Source organism: Rhea americana, unplaced genomic scaffold (genome assembly GCF_003343005.1).
Source record: "Rhea americana isolate MKP2758 unplaced genomic scaffold, rheAme1 scaffold_1, whole genome shotgun sequence".
Classification (NCBI taxonomy): domain Eukaryota; kingdom Metazoa; phylum Chordata; class Aves; order Rheiformes; family Rheidae; genus Rhea; species Rhea americana.
The window spans coordinates 13,345,253-13,365,924 of record NW_028185038.1 but is presented as its reverse complement, the minus strand read 5'-3'; the positions used below and the strand labels follow the sequence as shown (position 1 = coordinate 13,365,924).

The following is a 20,672-nucleotide window of genomic DNA, read 5'->3' as shown; positions in this document are numbered from 1 at the left end:
GGGTTCGGAGCCGCGGAGCGGGGGCTGGCGGGTGGTAGCTCCGCACCACAACGAGAGGCACAGCTTGCTGCTCTGCGTAAAATGAAAGTATGATTTTATTTTCTTTTTTCTTTTTTTCCTTCCAGCAGCCCTCTGGCAAGACATCTAGATCCTTCTCTTCTCCAACCTTTTTGCAGCCACCTGAGGGATGTCCAGCAAGGTGCGAAGCCGTCCTGCTGAAAATGGAGAGCATCCCGGGGGGAAGGCGGAAAACGGCATGGGCAGCCCGGCTGGCCCCGGCCTCGGCACCTACACKCCGGAAGAGATGGTGCAACAGATGAAAGAGCTCATCACCGAGAATAATGAGTTAAAAGGTGAACACGAAGGCGAGCCAGCCTTGAAATGCAAAAGGCCCAGCTCTCTTCTGTGCATGTTCGCCCCTGCTGGATAGCGTTTTATACCTGGGAAGCATCTAGGCAACTCTGCAAGTGGCAAGGGTGGTGTGGTTTGACACATCAGATTGCATTCGTGTGGAAGAATAGGGGGAGAACAGCCCAACTTATGGGTGAATTATTTGGGAATTGGGAATTACAGACATAATTAGTATAGCGCTTTACATTTTAGGAAGTGAGGTGAAAAACGTGTTTTGTGAGATAAAGAGCTGTCTTTACTCGGCCACCTTTAAAAGCTTTTGTGGTCTGTGTTTTAGGACTGCTGGGCAGTTCCATTACAGATTGACCAAATATTTTGCTCTAGCTGCATAAGGAAGGGTGGTGCTGCACCATGTCTGGAACAGCTTGGGTTAGGATGCTCTCTGAAAGGAGCTGAATCCTCTCAGGCAGAGGGGAATTTGAGCAGGCCATCCAGCATTGTGTGTGGTAATCACTAAGAAAGTGCAGATGTGGTGGCACCTTCTATACTTTTAAAACAAGTGTCAGCCATGACTGGGTCTAGCTGGTAGAAAGCAATAGCAGGTTTCCCTGAAAATGCCTATTGAGTCATGCCTTTCAAGTGAGAGAACTTTGTTTCTGGATCCCAGGACTTTAGGTATAGGATATACATATTATTTTCTGAAAATGGATAGAGTAAAACCCAAAGGATTTGAGGAATTTAAGAATAAGAGATGATGGTACCTCAATGTTTGTATGGCAACAGAGCATGAATTTGCCTATTTTCTCTGTGTTATGATTTTAAATTGTGRTATCTAAATTCCATCTGAATCCTTTGTAGACCTGCTCCAAGTTCTCTGCTGCTGGAAAGTAGCCTCTACAGGTACCTCTGGAATTCTGCTGAAAGGTCCTATATCCTGTAAGATCATGTTTCAGGACCGTATTTTCAGCTGCTCAGTCTTATACCTTGCAGAATGATTATCCATGCTAACATTCATTTACATCATCTGATTGCTTCTTGAAGCTCTTATTGGCTGTATATAATATGACATCAGGATATAACAGAAGTTATTGAAAATAAAATGTATAAAAGATTTTCAAGCTACTGGATTTGAGTTTGTTGCTCTAAGAAGCAAGTCAGAAATGTTTTAATTGACTCTCTGTAAAAATCTCATAAGCATTCTGTAGCAGGCTGACACATACAYATGCTTTCCTGCCAGGGGGAACTGACTCTGCTGAAAATAACTGATTGTATTTTTTTCAATGCTTGCAGTCAAGTCTCAAGAAGAACGTTTTTAGACATAACTGAGACTTTCAATTTGATTGCATCATTTTTAATGCAATAATTTACCAGCCTAGAATGTACATTTTCCCTACTGAACCTCACACTTCCACAGTAAGAATAACTGCACTCCAAAGTTCACTAGTTTCATTTGGGTTGATCTTGTAAATAATGCATGCAGCAAGATAAGAAGCCCTATACCTCTTGGCTTAGCAGTAAGTCACAGAATGAGAGTGAGTAGGTATGTGATTTCAGCAATGGATTTAATGCTATTTATTATAGTGTTAGGGAACTACAATAAATTTAGTTTTGGTTCACTGTTCAAGACAGACAAGAAGGAGGTCCCTGTTTTTTRCCTGATTATTGCTAATCTATTAGATACTGAAGAATGCTGAGCCCAGTGTTGAGGAAATCTGCTGTTTCATTGGCAGAGTGTTAATGTGAATCAATGTCTTGTCTCTGGCTACCGTTTAGAAGCCATGAAGTTACATAACCAAGCTATGAAGGACCGATACGAGGAGCTTTCTATCTGGCGAGAGAAGCAGAAAGAAGAACGTGAATTTTACGAGTCGAAATTTAAAGAAGCTAAGCAGTGCTTGGTAGCCAAATGCATTGAAAATGAAGAGCTACAGAAACAACTGCAGACCTTAAAAGAAAGAGAAGRAGGACCTGAAATGGTAAATAAAGACTTGTTTGGATTGACAGACTTTTAAACTGGAAGTCTGGAGCATTCATATCCATTCATCACACTGGGAGGTTTGGAGTTTTGTTCACATGCTCCATTTTTATCCTTAGGCTCTAACAATAAATTTTTGGCCTGAGTTATTTTATGAAGTTAGTCTTCTCAGACTGCAGTAACAGAAAATTGGGCCGTACCTGAGTTAAATAGCACAGAAATACATGTAAATTGCCTGTCAACTTTTAATTTTTGTCTTACCTGCTGCTGGGTGTTTCTTGACTTCATCCCTTCTTTCTCTTACTAGATTCACTATCTGGCATGCTAATTTTAATTGCTTTTGTATTTGAGTTTCCAGCATTCCAAGGAAAAGGTGAAATGTAAGCACAAAGATGATTGGCCCTTTCTTTTAATTGCATTTGTCTGCTTGTGAAAGCTCTTTTACTGAGGCCAGATTAGATTTGTTCTTTAGTTACTCCATTTGAGTCTGACTRTGCTATCTCTTTCTGTCCTACCTGTGGCCCTGTAACAAGTCATTTCTTACTTTGCAGGTGACTGGCTAGTAGTCAGGGAACATCAATTTGCATATAGTACAGTAAACATCTACAAACAAAGCCTGTTAAAACAAAACCTGCTTTGTGCCCCAGATAACCATGTGAAGAGTTGCTTAACAAGAGATTTCATGCAGAGCCAGACTGATGAATATTGGTATCCAGTACCTGCAGGCCCCTGTGGATTCTCTGCTGCCCAATAAAGGATGAGTGTATTAGCCTTCTCAACAGTTGCTGATAGATCCTCCCCTCTCTCCTGACTGCCTGTGTTAAGGAACTCCATAGTTTGTTTAAGTTGAAATTGGCCAGTAAGTTCAGAAGTTATAAGGGAACGAAAGATGCCCACAGATCGTGTGGTTGTGTAAGTACTGCTTGGTTACGAAAACAGACCGAAAGTCACGTTCCAGATTTTGACGCAAACTGAGATTGTCATAAATCAGGAAAAGATACTAAAGGGAAGCAGGAGTATCATTCTGCCTTTGCCTGTTTTAGAACGTTTGGTACTTTGGATCCTTGAAGCATTTGTTGTTGGTTGAGTGATCCAACTTGCTGGAGTAATCCAACATCCAGCTAAGTAAAAATAAGCCTCTCTCAATTGTCCCACCTCCAAGAGCTTGAAAGAGTAAGTCTTGGTTCTTGAGGGATTCTTTGCAGTTTTATCAGTCAGTCACAACTATAGCTTAGAGGGTCTTTTATTTCTCTTCATGATTTTGAAGATGACAGTGTCATTTAAGCCAAAATTGCTTTTCCTGTGAATGCTTCTGTTCTAGTTTAATTCTTTTATTATTTTTTTTAAAGAAAGAGAATGTGAAAGTGTTCTCTAACAATAAGAGACTAATTTAAAATTAGTCTATTTTTTCACTTTGTGTTTTACTATCAGCTGAGATAGATTAAAGTCCATTGTTACCATTTAGTGATGGCTCTGTTTCACTCAAGACAAACCATAGGTGTATTGTGTTGCTTCCCTTAGTGATAAACCAGCACTTTACAGGAGGGTTTCTCCGAAAAGCATAGTTCTGTGAGCAGAGATTGCTGTAAAGCTCTCATCTTCACTGGAGCTGACTCCTGTTACATACTCTTATAGCCTGCAAGTCTTCAGCAGCAAGTTAAGTGGATAGGAGAGTATTATGGGATGAGAGACACTGCCAGCATAGCAACGGTTTGGAGATTTGTCATGGATGATAGATTACAATGTAGTTTAGGCTCTGGTAATTGTCCAGAATTTACACTGATGGTGTGGGTATTGGCAGGAGTTGGAAGGCAGAGGTTACAAAATGAGGAAGAAACAATTCACAGGGAAAGATTCATAATGGGAAGAGACATATAAAGGAGACAAAAAATAAGTTATGTAAAGGCTAAAGTTAGGGATTTGAGGATCCTATGGAAAGGGAAGAGGCAGAAGTGAATTAGAGAGTCCTGATTGGAAGGGGATACTAAGTTTGGGGAGAAGCTCTGAGGGAGAGAGACTTTGTGGAAGGGAGGAAGAAGGTCAAAGATATAAGGAGAGATATCTTTGCGGAGACAGAGTGCAGGAAAGGCTGAAGGTGAGGCATGTGGAAAGTCTCCCTGCTCATTTTTTTGGACCTAGAATCTTAGGTGGATTTAGGGAAAGAGGAATAAGGATTTGGGAGTGGGGAGTCAGGAGGAGGGCACAAAAAAATCTGGACCAAAGGAGAAAGTGTGGGATAGCCTAGAACACTTTATGGTGATGAGAGGCATAGATTCAGGCAAAGATTTATATCCTTATTATCTGTATGTTCAGAGAACCAGGCTCATCTTTCACAGAAGCATGATCCTYATTGTTTGATAACTTGGTTTCACAGTTTAGACTGCTTGCTATCCAGTGAACCAAAGCATAGTTCAGGGGTCTGTACTATATTTCTGAGGGGTTAGATTTAGCTCGGTTAGAGCGTGGTGCTAATAATGCCAAGGTCACGGGTTCGATCCCTGTATGGGCCACTTGCTTGAGGGTTGGACTAGATGATCTCCAGAGGTCCCTTCTGACCTTACCAATTCTATGATTTTTCCAGGAGAACTTCAAGAGAAGAAGCAGTGTGGGACATCATTGTTTTACGTCAGCCTCTGCTCCTTGGCTGATGTCTCCTTTTTATTGGCTAATGCAGAGTTTCGTTTGTCCAGGAGGGTTGCCTGACTCCTGGAAAGGAAGTGAAGCAGCTGAAATCCCAGGTGCAGCGGCTCCAGGCTGAGAAAGCAGATCTGCTTGCCATCATTTCGGAACTGCAGGTCAAGCTGAACAACTCAGCAGAGGACTCCTTTGTGGAGATTGGGATGAATGTAAGTGTGGGGAATAAAAAGAATGTAGTGAGCAGCAATTGGAAACTTTGATTACAGCTTGGTCCTCCTGTTTTTGGCAGCTCAATTTTCTTTATGTACTAGGCTAGCTAATGAGAAAGTCAGGTCTGAGAGTAAATGCGGTGAAGRTGTAGCTATTTACTTGATGACATTTTTACAAATTTTGAAGTATTTAGTATGCTGTCTTCCTTTAGTAGAAAGGTAAATCCACTCTCAAAGTAATGAAAACTGTTATGCCTCTTCGAGAGGGATTAAGAAACTCTACCAGCAACAGCAGTAGTACAAGATACAGGCCTGCTGCATTTGGGAGAAGGGTTGCATGGCCTCTCACATCACCTGACATGGAGCACATGATTGTTATGTGATGTAGTGGTAAAGGACTTGGGTATCTTCTTTTCTCCTTCTACTTTCCAGCCAAAAGTAAATGAGTTTCACAGGTAGCCTCTCCTGTGCTGAAAAGATTCTCTGGAAAAAATGTCTTAGTCCAGCAAGTGACTTCTGACTAATTGAAAATGTATGTATCTTTTACCATTAGAAGTCTTATCTTATTTGGAGTTCCTGAAAATATTGGTACTATATTTTATTAAGGGGTAACACTGTAGTTTCTTTTAGGAATGGGGCTTGCTTTTCTTCTGGCAGAAATGTAAAGATACGGTCAAGCAAAACTAAGTCCAGACTATTTTATTGCGGAGTTGTAGAGTATGCCATCTACATGATGATCTACATCTAGATTTCTGTGCACAGAAATCTACTTTTTTTACTGTTCTTGTATCTGAGAAATTTTCACGGGCAAAATGTGAAAAGTGAAAATGTGGGTCTCTGCTCTCTCCATAAAAGTGGATCCCTCTCTGGAAAGGACAGATTTAATGAGAGATTAAAGTAGTTTAATTACAACACATTTGTGAAGGTCTTGGAGTTATCAAAGAAAACTTCAGGCTGCAGGAAAGCTTTAAGAATGTGTCCTTATTTTTTTCTATAAAGATTCTCCTTTGAGCTACAAAGATCAGAGAGAAGGCACTGAGTTTTATACTAGTAAAGAGGAGAGGTTCTCTTTGGGAGGCAAAAGAGTGGGTTTTAGGCTTATATTCAGTCATCTGCAGTGATGTTGGCTATTACTCCTTGATGCCCCATCATCTTTGGGGTGAGTGGCCATGTAAGGTGTGGATGAAAGAAGGCCAAATCTCTGTGATGTTCCTCTTGTCTGATTGGTCCTGGAAAGATACCAGGCAAGGCATGTGAAATATTTCAGAATTTACAAATGTGAAACTGATCTGTAGAAATTTTGTGTTTAAATTATTTTAATTTCCATTATAGTAATTTTGCCTGTTTTCCTTGGTTCCTTAACTGAAGTAAATAAAACTGTATGTCCTGCTTGGTTCAAATACCAAGCTAATAGTGTTTTTTCTTTCCTAGGAAGGAGAAATAAATAGAGCTGCAAAAGAAAATCAAGATAACAGTGGTGAAATGACCAGTAATGCTGCTATCTACATGTATGTATGTTCTTGTGTGATTCATATTTTCTGTAACATGTTTTGCTCTTAGTGAGGACAGATTTTTCCTATGAGGAATGAGCTAGTAAATCCTGTCTTTTCTATGACCTTGCACCCTTCTATTGCAGTATTTCTACCATACTACCATGTCAGGAAGACCTTCAGCTCTCAAGCATTTCTCTTTCCTGTTTTCATTTGGCATACCAGCTGACAGGAGAGAGTAAATACTCTGACCAGTTGGGAAGGTACTTAAGTAAACACTGACTTGCCAACTGTCTGAGTTCTCAAGCTTTCAACGGAGGCCAAACAGAAAAGAGGAAGGCTGAATACTCCCTCCTTTCTAGTCACTGAGGACTCAACTAGAATATCTGTTCTCTACCCAATTATCAAGATGTTTGTAAGAATTTGGGGTCTTGTCTTTCAAACCTGAACTCCATCTGTCCTATTTCTATGTAGTTGGTGGGAGGTGTATTATGGTGGGGTAGACATACAGCGCAATCACATAATCCTATTTTTCAAACTACCAGGCTTAAAATACCAGTGATCTGTTTAAGGTACCTCTCAAATTTTGATCTTTACGTCAGCTCCAGGGCATAAGGGACTTTCTCGCCCTAAGGGACTTTCTCGCCCTTAGCTGAACCTTTACCTTCATGGACATAGACAGCTGATACTATTAAAGTTTCCATTTTGGATAGTGCCCATTTTAACAGCTAGGTGGTTATGGCTGAACTCTCTTATTTACTTTGTGGCCTTTGCTTTTGGAAAGGAGGTAGGTAGATAGATACTGCTAATGAGACAGCAGGCTGGAAAGCTGTGCAGTAGTAAAGGGTTTTTCTTGAACCCCTATCGGAGAACTGCAAGAGAGAGCAGCGTTCCAGTATAAAACACAGAAATCTTGTCCCTTGGTATACAGTTAAGTTACAATTCAGTTAAGAAGTTGCAAGTAAACAATTATAGTTGAGAGAGACACAGTGACAGTGTGACCACAGAGCAGGCTGCAAGCATTCAGAYTGTCATGTGCAGTGGATTGTGAGAACATTCTGATTATGAGAAGACATTCTCTGTAAGACTTGCTTCCCTTCTGATGAGTATCTATGCCATATCTACAATAACAGGAGGTAGATATGCCTCATACAACATTTCGTATGTCACCACGTGTCTTTGTCTGGCATTGAAACTTTAGACTGGTGCTGTTAACAGGTTCAGAGAAACATGATTCCCTTAGGACAGTTTTATTTCTGTAAGAGTAGAAGCATGCAGTAAAAATCCCCTGATAAAGGTATTTACTTAAAATATCCTGGCTGAACACTGTCTTTAGTATTGAATTTTGCTCAGCAAAGATTTCTAGCTCTAAGTAACACATACAGTACTATAGGTTACTTTGTGTTCTGAACTACAGAAATGAAGTTTTAAACACATGCTGCTTTCCAGCTGAGCTTCTGAAATGCACAGTGTATGCACCTATACCTCACATATAATTAGAGGATTTTGACTTTCTGTCTGGGTGGACATAAACACGGGTGGGAAAGAAATACAGTATTCTATTTTTCTTGTTCTTCAGGGGGGCTTTGTATTTGTTTTGGATCATTTCTACATTAGCAAAAGAGCTTTGGAATATGATGGAGGTGAAATATTGAATAGATTTTGTCTGAAAAAGAAAGCAATTTTCAATGCTCATTCTTCATGGAACTTGCCTCCTTTTCCTGGAAAGGAGTGAGACAGAGATAAGAAATCTTGTACGTTTCGTTGGAAAGAAGTTATTCTGGGAACAGAGAGCAACACTTTGAAGAAGGGGATGCAAAGTAGGTCAGAATAAATGCACTGAGTTTAGTGTTTTTCCTTGCTTAAATATAAAATTGTTTCCCCAGCTTGATGGAAAAGACTCTCTGAGCATTGTGCAAAGCAAGGCCTGCATTTGTGCACATGGTGGCTTTTTGAGGACTGTGGCTAGCAGCCTACTTGCAGGCCCTGGTTCTTGAGAATGACCTGTTTGCTCAGACTGTTGATTTTCAGCACTGTGTGAATCTGTGGCCTCTCAGACTGGGTCCTGGCATTAGGAGTAAGGGGATGTTGCAGTAAAGTCATAGCTCTTGTTACTTACAGCTGGTTTGGTTTGAAGCAGGAGCAAACCTGCAGATGAAGCAAAGAATTTAGAGTCTGAGGAGCTAACTGTGAGCCAGCTGCTCTGCAGCCTTCGAAATGAAACTCAGAAGAGAGAAAACCTTGAGAAGGAGCTGCAGAATCACAAGGAGAGGTATGAAATAGATGCACTGTAACAATTTGAGCTGCTTTCTTTCAAGGCTGCTGCAGTTACCAAGTCTGACTGGTTAGAGACAAGCTGAAATATCAGTGTGATCTGTATGGGGAATTTCCTGTGCACTCATTAGTAATAACTTCTTTTTATCATAATCCTGATAAATAATGGGTTCTCTTCTGTTGGCAAGAGAGTCTCCATATCGTCTTATTACTTCCTGCTAGCTGTACAGATCAGGACAAATTACATGTTTTTTCTTGGGTTTGAACCTTCTCCGAATGAAGCCAGAATGATATGCTGACTACTTGAGGATGTTGTTTCCATTTGTACTYGATAATTATTTGCTCTTGTATGAATCACCTATGTGTGGGGGGCTTTAAGCAAATCACTCCCTACAACAGGGATTACAGTCGTCTTTGTGACACTGGCAGGCTAAATTTAGTGATTCTGTGAGGCACTTGGAAAAGCTCCTCAGAAATGTCTAAAATAAAATTAATTTCAAACTTATCAAAGAGMTTGTTTTTCCACTAAGATTTGCATGAAGGTCTGTGTCTCAGCTCAGTTATATTGGTGTAAATCAGCATGACTGTTCAGGTCTGGAAATTGCCTAAGCAGTAGCTGTCCCCAGATCCCCAGTTTGCAGAGACAATGTAAGACTTTCTGAATAACATCATCTGCTGTAAAAGGCCGGTCTCACAGTAATTGCTTCTACGTGGTCTTCCTAGAAGAGGTAATGAGCCATAGCCAGACGATCCTTAGAAATCTCAGCCTTTGAAAATATCTAAGGAAAATAGAGGTAATATTAATTATAGGTTCAGTGAACAGACTGACCCATTTCCAGAGGGTAAGCAGTTTTGGACTGTATCAAAGATTGACCACTGTGGGTGAAATCACTGTAGTTGAGTGTCACTGTCCTCCTTCACTGCTACCACAGACTTGTACATCTGTTTTAATTAAATTCACGTGCTTGTTGCTCAGTGTTCTTCAGGAGCCCCATGGCTCACAAAGGTTTTCCTGCAGGTTTGTACTTTCAGTTCTGCCTCTTTTTCACGGCTATGATGTTAGAATGAGAGTACATCACTTGTATGAAATCCTTGAATAATAATAGTCTCACTCATATATAAGCCAAATCCATCACTGATTGAAATCCTTTCCATTTCTAGACTGTCAAAGCTGAAGAAGGAAGAAGGCAACTKTCTGGAGAGTGGGACTCAAACTGAGAAGGAGAAAGAGGACAGTTCAGAGACCGTAAGTACTTGTCCTCCTGGGCCAAGATGTGAAAACATAGCTTGTCTGTTGAGGACAATAACCTCAGGGTCTAGACTTCCACTTGTACACCGGGAGCAAGGGACAAATACCCCACACGGGGCCTGGAAGTGAATTTTGAACTTTCCAGTCCAGATCTTAGAGGTGGTTCAAAATTACAGCCACCAAAAAGAGGTAAGGTTGATAGCCAAGAATTGGGGAAACACAGTATAATTCCAGGTATGCTTCTTTGCTGTGACTGTGCCCACTAAACAGAAAAGGATTTAGTCATTTCCAGGTCCACAGAGCGTTCTGAACTGAGTGAATTTTCTCACTGCAGGCTAGGTCATCTTTTAGGTCAAAATCCACTGGCAGCAAACTGTAAAATAGACTTTAGATATAGAGCTCATATGGCACCTGGTCTTTTTTTTTTCTTTTTTTTTTTCTTTTACATAGTGTTGGTGAGATCATTTTTATAATGATAGAGCATAACTATCTTGGACTGAGATGCAGTTGCAGGCAAACTTAGTCCTTTTTTTTTTCTCAGTACAGACTTTGAATGGATGCTGGGGATGGGATACAGCTTCAGATTCAGAGTAATTTTTTTGCCTACATTATGTGTCCTCTTAGCCACAGCACCCCAACTCATTCCCAAGCTGAGTGTAATGGGCTGGAGACTTTTCATGTGTATGAGAAGATCAGACATTATCAATGAAAACTGTAGTACTAAGGACAATAAAACTGATGCTAGCGGGATTATGAGATTCAAGTCTTTCTTTAGGAAAGCTCCAGGATGTACCTCCGGAGTCTACAGACCAGCAAGAGTYCAAGGTTTCACTTCTTCTAAAATATATGGATACATTTTAAGGATTAGGACTCTGGGGTGTCCTTCATGTTTTAGGTTGGAGGAAAACATAGCTGCTGTTTCTTTCCTCCTCCTGCTTTTTACCTGTCTTTAGGTTCTTTCAACTGAACAAGCAGATAGATGTGAATACACTRTGATGTAAGTGATTATTGATTTAAACAAGGTCAATACAGAAGATAAATGGTTCAATATCTTGCCCATATCAGGTAAGAAATGGTCCTGGTTTTGTGAACACCATCAGAAGTGAATCACCCTGAAGACTGCAAACACCTCAGGCATTGATGGCAGACAACAGAAAATTTAACTAATTGGGTATTTTGTCTAATGCTCTTCCTGTGATTTAAAGCTGAAATGAGAGGGCGAGAGACTCACAATAAAGCTGATTACAATTTTACTAGAAATCATTTTCTTCTTGTTTTGCAAAGTTGATTCATGAATGAGTAGTAATGGAGTTATCTTTGGGGTTGTTTCAGAGGAGTGGCAGTAAATGTCCGTATATGTTTTAAACTTAAGAAAGAAAATGCAGGTGTGTTTCCCATCCGGATAAGTTATATTCTAGCCAACACTAGAAGGTCAGTGATACTGATGTCTTTGAGTCACTCAGATTTCATGAWAGTGTTAAGTCAAAATGACATTCTACCATATTTAGGGGTAAACTGTTATTGCGAAGCATTGCAGAAGAGGTCTTACTATTGAGCATAAAGTGTAATGGTGCAGAGCGACTCGTGCCGTCTTCTCTAGAGGAAGAACAATACCTCCTGTGGTTAGATCTCTTAGATAACCTGCAACTTTCCTATCTTGAATTGTCCATATATAATTGTCTTCACTTTTTCTAATTTTTTCTCTATAAGGTTGGCAGTGAAGTAGAAACCCTGAATTTGCAAGTGTGTGCTCTGTTTAAAGAACTTCAGGAGGCCCATGAGAAGTTAAAAGAAGCAGAATTGATTCAGAAGAAGCTTCAAGAAAAGTAAGGTTCAGAAAAACAAAAGTTCTGCTATTACACCCGGTATACATTTGTATGACAATTCCCATCCTGGGAAACTCACAATCTCTACAAATATCAACTTAAATATCAGTTTCATAGAAGTGCTGTAAAAGATTGTTCTTCCTTTGTATGTAGAAAAGCAAGTGCAGAAGTCAAGTAATCCTGACAAAATCTGAGCTGCAATCCTAGTTCTAGAAAAAGAATCCCAAAGCCTTTAATTTGAATATTATGTTTTAACCCTTACTGATGTAAAGGCAAATCTTTATTGTTTTCCTCTTCACATAATCAGTCCATGTTTTAATCTTACTGATGTAAAGGCAAATCTTTATTGTTTTCATCTTCACATAATCAGTCCATGTTTTAATCTTAGGAGAAGCGGCTAAGGAACCTAGTTATGATCCTTTCAATATGAACTCTCTCAGTGTTTTTGAAAATTAATTATGTAGGTTATAAAAAATGGATACAAGAGTCATACTTTAGTTGCTTAGTTTTCTGTCCAATTCTAGTTGCTTGAGATTTATAATCATAAGAAAAAAAAGTGTATAGAGGTCAGCAGCTTTGTATTCTAAGTTCTGTAACTAAGTACAGACTTAGTTTTGTSTTTTCTTGTTATTCATCAAAATAAGCCTTTAAAATGAACCACACAGATTCATTTTGCCTACTATGCCAACTCCATCAAGAAAAGTTGAACACGAGAAGTCAACCATCTTTTTTCCTTGTTCTGTCAGGTGCCAAGTACTTGAAAAGAAAAGCTCTGTTGCTGCATCAGAATTGGATGAGAAGCAGCAGCTAATATACACTACCAAGAAGCTTGAACTTCAGGTGGAGAGCATGCAGGCAGAGGTCAAGCTGGAACAAGCCAAGACACAGGAAGAAAAGTATGACTTGGTTTTGTACTTCAGAGAGATACCTGTTGTCAGTAAGAAATCGAAGGAATCCTGGCCAAAGGATTCCTGAGTTTGAAATACAAGTTTTGTGTTCTGCACCCTCTGATGAAACCATGTTTGTTTGTAGAGTCTGAACTAGAAACCTGCATTTACCTCAACATCCATGATGTTTTGCATCTGGAGTCTCCACATTAGATCCAAACTGAGTCCTTTTGTCCAGTGAACCCCCCACTTAGGGAGATCTGAGCTCTAAGCTCTGACTTGTATTTCGTTTTGTCATAAAGTCTAAGGCAGAGGTAGAAGTGTTTGGAGTCAAACATACAAGTAGAGGGAGCTGAAAAGTGACAACAGCTATCCCATTGACTTGCCAGGGGTAAATGTGTCCACAGGTTGGCGTGGTAAGGACAAGTCAGGTGGTGACAGTAATGTGGGAGTGACAATAACGAGGAGGCTTACAGCCCCTAGACTATGCTTGCAGTTAGGAGAGAGAAGCACAGGGTAAAACTGAGATAAAGAGATGGCTGTTTGCTATAGTGCTGTACTCTCTCCCCTTCTTGTGCAGTCCAGGTAATGACTGTGAAAATGTCAGTCTAAGCTGTAGCAAGAGGCTGAACTGAACTGTTTGAAGGGCCTGGTTTTTTTGGCTGCTTGATAAGATGCTCAGTGTCTTTGGAGTCTATATCTGGTTCCTTTCATGGTGAATTCTCCTTCATTTGAGGTCTCTAAGTCAAGACTTGGATGTCTTTGTAAAATTTGGACAGAATTTTTAAGCTTAGTATAAAAATACTGGGTGAGGGATTCTTTAATCTTACACGCAGGAAATCAGTAGGAACGTTTGTTTGGACTCAGTCCATGGATAGAGCAGCACATGATTCCTTGGAAAGAGATTGTGAGAGATGGAGCACAATTTTCTTCTTATCAGAGAGGCAGATTMATTCGTAAGAACACAAGTTGTTTATCTCTAAAGTCTAATAGTTTATTTAGATTTCTGGATACAATTCTAACTCTTAAACCCTAAGGAAACTGAGATTTTAGGAAGGAAGGAAAGAAATCTTCACTAGAACAAGCAGGATAGTTTTGTAAAATGGAAGATGTTAAAAGRAGCACAATCTTTCAAAAATTTTGAAGCATTTCAAACTTTCACCTCTTTTCTCTTCAAAAACAGGGCAAAATTTAGTAGCTTGCAGGATGCCTACAACAAACTCCTTTCTGAACTCACTGAGGCAATGACAACAATTGATGAAATGAAACTCAAAGAGGTAAACTCACCACAAGAAGAAATCTTGGGGAAGGGATGGGATAATGTATCTAGGAACAAATTCAAGCATGACATAATTGTCATCTCTTCTACCTAACATAGCATGCAACACAGTATGCTCTGAAAAAGAGATCAGCATTGCCATTTCAGCTTTGCTCTGAAAAACACAGATCCTGTGCTGTCAATTATTGAAAACTTTATCTACACATTAGCACYTCCATGCTTTTTTCTAAATAGAATCTAATATACGGTGCAATTTGGAGTCCAGCCCATAGAGAGCAGTGACATACAAAAGCATATGGGTATCTGTATCATAATTTGTAGACTTGGGAAGGTAGACCTCTAAATATTTGTGTGATCTTAAAATTATAGAATGCCTACCACAATGAAGTCCTATTTGTAACTGTGGCTCCATCTAAGTTCCAGATTCTCCTGTATAATTCTGGAAAGTGGGAAAACATCCTTTTCAGTGTCTATTAGGGAGTTCTGTTTTGGCTTGATATACTGTAGTTTAAAAGCTCAAAACGAATCTAATATATTTTAATATCAATCACCACTGCTGTTTTAGTATCAGTTCCTTTGATGATCAGGGAGCCAATAGCTTTCCCAAGCGTAGGAGGACTAAGTAGCAAACTGTTCTACTTCAGGAAATGTGATATTTTGAGATTGTCTCATAATTACAGTTCTTCCTTGCAGCTGGACCGAGTAGATAAAGCTGAGCTGGAAGAACTTACTGCAAAGGTGGAACTGGCAGAACAAGCCCTCGCTGCAAAACAGCTCAAAATGGATGAAATGAAGCAGATAATTGCGAAGCAGGAGGAGGACCTTGAAACCATGGCTGTGCTCCGTGCTCAGGTATGAGCTCTACATCAGCAATAGGRTGGTGCCCTTGACCACTATTCAGAAACTAGAAAGAGCTATCTACCAGCTAACYCGCTGTATATCTGTTTTATATTTTATATCCGTTTGCTGAAGTCCAGGACATAATTCCCTTATGCAGTCTGCCTTGCAAATCCATGCAGAACCTGTGTCACCRTATCCTACAGTTCCATGAGAGGAACTGTGTATACTGGAGTCTGGCACAACAGATAAGTGGGGAATTGATGTATTTGGATATTTAAAACCGATGTCTTAGGAATCACTACATACATTGTTAGGAAGGATTTTAGTCAGACCTGAGGCAGTGTGTAAGGAGTAACTAAAAAGGGCCTAAAAAGGACCATTTAAGACAGAACTAGCATCTTGGCCTGTTTCCAGTGTCTGTGCCATAAGTCAGGTCACCTTCTCACTGTTCCTCTGTACATTAGAGGGCAGTAACACTGGCCCAGACCAGAGCACTTGAAGTCTAAACACAGAAGCTGCTGAATCTTCTTCCCCTTGCATGTAGTGCAGGTCCTTGCTTTCACTGCAGCCTGTAAATACTCRTGGAGTGTTTTAAGCAGATGCAGGATATAACATGGATTTGCTATTTGGGCATATAATACATGGGTATGGTGCAATCTAAGTTACAAGTTCTCAGAGCAATTTAATTTTTATCATTAGATGGAGGTGTATTGTTCTGATTTCCATGCTGAGAGGGCAGCAAGAGAGAAGATCCATGAGGAGAAGGAACAGTTGGCCATCCAGCTAGCATACCTGCTAAAAGAGCAGCGAAACCTCGATGATCTCAGCCGGTGAGAGATGCACTGCTTAGCTGAGCTSCTTTGAAACTGTCTGTATGTCCTGGAGCTAACCAGTAAATTCCTGCTAGCAACTCCCTAGAAAAAGAGACAGGCTCCAAGATTTTTTTATATCTAGAATTATATATTAATTTTATATATATAATATTTTATATATATGCACACACACACACACACACACACACACTGTATATATGTATATACACGTACACACATATATATACATATATATATATACATATATGTATATACACAGTATATAATTATATATTGAAAATATCTTCAAGATATTTCTTGGTTAATTTGAATTTTAAAAGAGAAGAAAATGAGTTGACTGACTTCTATATTTTAATTTTGTGATAGAATATCTGTAAGGTGTGTTAGTCCTTGGTTGCCCTAGCAGCCATTCCTTTTCATTTTGGATGTTTCATACTTGTTAAATTCTCCCTGCTAATTCATTTGAGGCATTTCTTAAGAGTTCTGCCCTCAATTTTAGTGGTGAATCTACAGTTAAGCTTGCTGCATGTGTTCCAGAGGTATCTGCTTCTGTCTTTAGGTGGCAGGGATATGTGGGCACATGTAGAGTTAAGTTCTGTGATATCCTGGGTATTCACCTTTTTAGCACTTTTAATGGTAAAAGGGAAAAAACTAGTATTAACCATGTGTCCTCCACCCATGCTGGGGAAGCCATGGGTACTTAGAGCAACTGAAGGGTGTCCAGAACTTGAAGACTCATTCTTTACTTTTTGTGTTAACTATGCACTGAACCTTTTTTCCTCTGTAACTTGCCTTTTCACTTGAATCAAATTTGCAATGTGCTCTGAGTTGCCCAAGTCCTTTGCATTTTCCAGAAGACTGTGCCCCAGATCCCTAGGTGCGTAGCTGCCTGAATCCCGCCGGTGTCAGTTTGGATCTGATTTGAGCAGGACACCGGCACTTACATATCTCACCAGGCAGCAGCCTGATTTGTCCACCCTGTTTCTGTGCAGCAGTTGCAGACTACACACTGTGCTGGTTGATACAGTCTGCTTACAAATTTGATTTATTTTGATTCTCTTACCTTTTCTGGAGACAATAGGAAAGATACCTTCTCCTYAGTCTTTTTTCTGAGTCCTTCTAAGTAACTACCCCATTCACTTCTTTATTCTCCTCAGAAACTCTTTGGTGGAGATGCAGAATCGCCATGGAGCCAGGGCAGCAAGAGATCGGGAACATTCACCTCACCTTGTCCAAAGAGGTACAGTAAATAGACTCCATAGCTCAAAGGGCCAGACCCTGTTGTGTTCAATTTAAAATAGCTTTGCTTGACTGCAAGCAAATCCCCAACTTCCCTTTGGTTATCCTAGCAGCTGGGTAGTTGCAGGGAGCATGATTCTCTGGCAGTTATGAGCAAGCCAGACTTATTTCAGCCATTGCACAAAAAGAGTGAAAATCCAGTAAAATAACAGGTAATCTTTTATCCTTTCTACTTGCAGGAACTGGTAGTCAAGACTGGTCACAGCAGCGGAATGTCTCAATATATTCATGTCCCAAATGTGAAGAAATTCTACCTGATTTGGATACGCTGCAGATTCATGTTATGGACTGCATTAATTGAGYTGATGCCCTCCAATTCTTCATATACTGGAATTTCACCTGCCAAACAAATACACATTTTTTTCCTGCTAGAATAACAGTCAGCTCTACTTCTAGTGCAGAGTTTTTCTAGGATTTTTCTCATTAATTCAATGAGAAAAGCGTAAGATTCCCATCCTGCCCTGTACTCACTAGTCTTGTTTTAATCTGCTTTAGGATAAGAATTTTTATAGGCTAACATAATGGATGCATTAAAGAACTCTCAGTGTGTCTGCTGCAGTGAAAACTTCGAGTAATATTCCCCTGATGTGCTCTGCTCTCATGACTGAGATGCAAGTGATGACCTACAGTACTGGGTTGAATTACTGAAATCAGACGGGAAATGGGATACTGATCAGTTAAAGTACTGAAGCCCATACATCACCTTTCATATACTATTAATCAGGAAGGTAAATCATTAAAAATGCTGTTCAAGAAGCTTTCAGTAAAATGGGATAGCATTGTACTCATTGAAATGAACCCTGTTCTTTCTCCAGATGACAGTTTTATTGCTGCCCTTGTGACTATGTTAATCTGATGTTTAAATTTTTGGTGGCCTGTGTAGCTTCTTGCTTTAGCCAGATGTCAGCAAGGTTTAAGACAGATCATTTAGGTCTGATATATGTAGCTACTGGTGTACTCAAGTCACTTGACTTTATAGAACTGTTCATTTTAGGGTGTGGTCTTTAGTCTTCTTTATTATAATAAATTAATTTGAACCTGTACAGGATCATGCTAGAAAAGGCTGAGATGGATGTAACCTAATTTAAAAAGAGAAGTATAATGGACTTTAATGTCTGAAAATAAATCTATTACAAGTATAAAATTATCTCTACCTGTGAATACTTTAGAGGCTTAAAGTGGATTGCAAATACCTGTGGCTCAAAAGCTAGTGTAGAAAGAATTGCAATGTATTTGCTCTATTCATGTCTTCATGTTTGTATTCTAACTTGCTGTTACATAGAGGAGGAAAATATGAACAAAATATGAATCAGCAAGAAAGGCAGGAAACAACTCAAGGAAATTTCTGGAATTCGTGAAAATGAAGAGTTTAGYTCCTTTTACAAACAGCTAACATTTGCACTGTTGGAAGTTGGCAGACAAGGGAAGCCAAAGAGATGCAAAAAAACCTTTGAGCTGCCAAAATGGTGTCTTATGGCATCAGGTTGCTGCTCAAGAAAAGAAAGTGTGGTTGCTTTGGCACTGCCTAGTTGGAAGAAGCCCTCAAAATGACTCTCATCTGATCTGCCAGCCTTGAGGTAGGGAAAGATTCTCCTGCTGCTGTTCAAAATTGGATCTCTGGAAGTGAGTATGCCAGAACAACACCCTTTAAACTCATTACAGCCCAATAGTTAAATTGGTGCATTTTTGTTCTGTGCTGCCTCGCAGAGGGGAACCAGCAATGTTTGTTTCTGCCCAATCTACTACTTCTCTTTTTAGAATTGTGAGCAGGCTGTTTGGAAGTGAAGGGTGGGGAGGGGGTTAATCACACAAACTGGATATGAAAGTCGAGTATTTTATTTTTAATACCGCTTTATTACTTCTTGGCTCACCTTTCCACTTCAAAGTGCAAATTATAAGCCTGAAACTTTCCTGACTTACTATTTACTGTTGACACAATGGTGCACTGGTCTTAAGAGATTTTGGGTAGCCAGAGTTAGAAAGCCTGTATCTGACTCATTTATGGGCAGTGGTATCTGTAGAAGTACTTGGATGTCATGACTATCAAATGCAAGAGAAACTGCATGTATAAATAAAGCACGTATACAGGAGGTTTATGGAAAACTGTAAGAAAAACATTGTAATTAATTTTTGTATGTTTTTAGTAATTAACAACAGACTAATAGCCCTGCTCCCAGCACCTTACTCCAGCAGTTAGGTGTGCTTATTTGAGGGACTAATTAGTCAAAAGCTAAAAGCAAGCAAGCAGGAAAGTGTAATTCTGGATTTCAGGCAGTTGTATTTTCTTAATGTAGAAGGGAGATGAGTAGAAATGGAAGGTGACGGAAATGTGTTTTATGCAGATAGTCACTTAAAATCTCCCTGAAGGACTGTGTTGACTGTAACCTTCCCAGGGCTAAGGGCTTTACCAGATGTAAACATCTACAACATCTACTTCCATGCAGATAATCACATAACACAATTCAGTTAGAACATGTATCTCATTGCCACAGAAACTAGAAAAGATGAATGCTGTTGACCTACAAAAGGACAGTGTCTTCCCCACAAACACTGAACCAGCAAAGTTAAAACRTGTTTCCTCCCACATCTGATGCCCTCACTTGAATGCTGTGTATGTGAAGGAGTCATRTGGTCACCCTCCAAGACATAGCATATTAGCTGTGTCATCCATTCATAAGGAATATGGGGGTAAAGATCAGGTCATGTACAGCTGATAATATGCTGCTTTTCATTGCAATTCAGACCACCATTATAATGATGATACAATCTGTGAGAGAGAACAGCCTATGAAATGAACTCTTCAACTTCACCCTAAAAAGACACTCTCATGTCAACCTACTTCAGTACATAAGCTCTTCTCAGAACTGTTCTGTAGATGAAGATCCAAAAGGAGGATCACAGAAGAGAAAGCACACTGAACAGATCAGTAGCAGAATTAGGAAGTTCGATGTCTCAATATTTTGCTTTAAGCCTGAAATAAAAATGATTTTCCAGGCCTCAATTCTATGAACACTTAAGTTTTACTCTAAGCAGATGAATATTCTTAAAATATACACAAGAAAAATATCTGTTTAGTTTCCTGGASCAAAGAAAATATTTCTTCAGTATATTTTAGTGAGAGAAAACAAACATTTTTCATGTCATGTTGTCAGTGAATTCTCAGCTACCAATAGAAAGGAAAAATAATGTTTTTTTCCCTCTGTGTAGTTGAAGTAAAGAGTAGTTTTTATTTTGGCAGTTGTCATGGTTATTTTAATGATCTATTGTAGACTCTAGATTCTTGTTTTCTGTTATAGCTCACATTATCACACAAAATTCATCCATAATTTCAAGTAATGCAAGTGTTGACTGAAATCAGTGGTGAAGAGAGATTCATAGGCTTCATTGCAACCTTCATCAATTACTARCACTCTCAGCAGATGCAATCTCTTACTGACTTTTAATTAGTTCTTTGTGACAGTAGGATTTATGGGATTTTTCCCTGAATCCAATTTTATTATTGGAGCTTTGTGAATGTTATGGA

General features: G+C 39.5%; 1 protein-coding gene across 2 annotated transcripts; it reads left to right on the top strand.

The window, feature by feature from the left end:
• The first annotated feature begins 106 nt into the window (after positions 1-106).
• On the top strand, positions 107-18,293 carry OPTN (optineurin). Of its 2 annotated transcripts, none has more exons than XM_085299224.1 (13): positions 107-353; positions 2,125-2,327; positions 5,017-5,172; positions 6,604-6,680; positions 8,803-8,934; positions 10,098-10,182; positions 11,896-12,011; positions 12,758-12,907; positions 14,082-14,175; positions 14,871-15,029; positions 15,717-15,847; positions 17,008-17,090; positions 17,329-18,293. In XM_085299224.1, the coding sequence occupies exons 1-13, from the start codon at positions 188-190 to the stop codon at positions 17,448-17,450; spliced, it is 1,674 nt and encodes a 557-aa protein (XP_085155350.1). In that variant the 5' UTR covers positions 107-187; the 3' UTR covers positions 17,451-18,293. The 2 variants fall into 2 exon arrangements, with proteins under 2 accessions (XP_085155350.1, XP_085155342.1); XM_085299216.1 differs by having other exon boundaries at positions 8,800-8,934.
• The last annotated feature ends 2,379 nt before the right edge of the window (positions 18,294-20,672 follow it).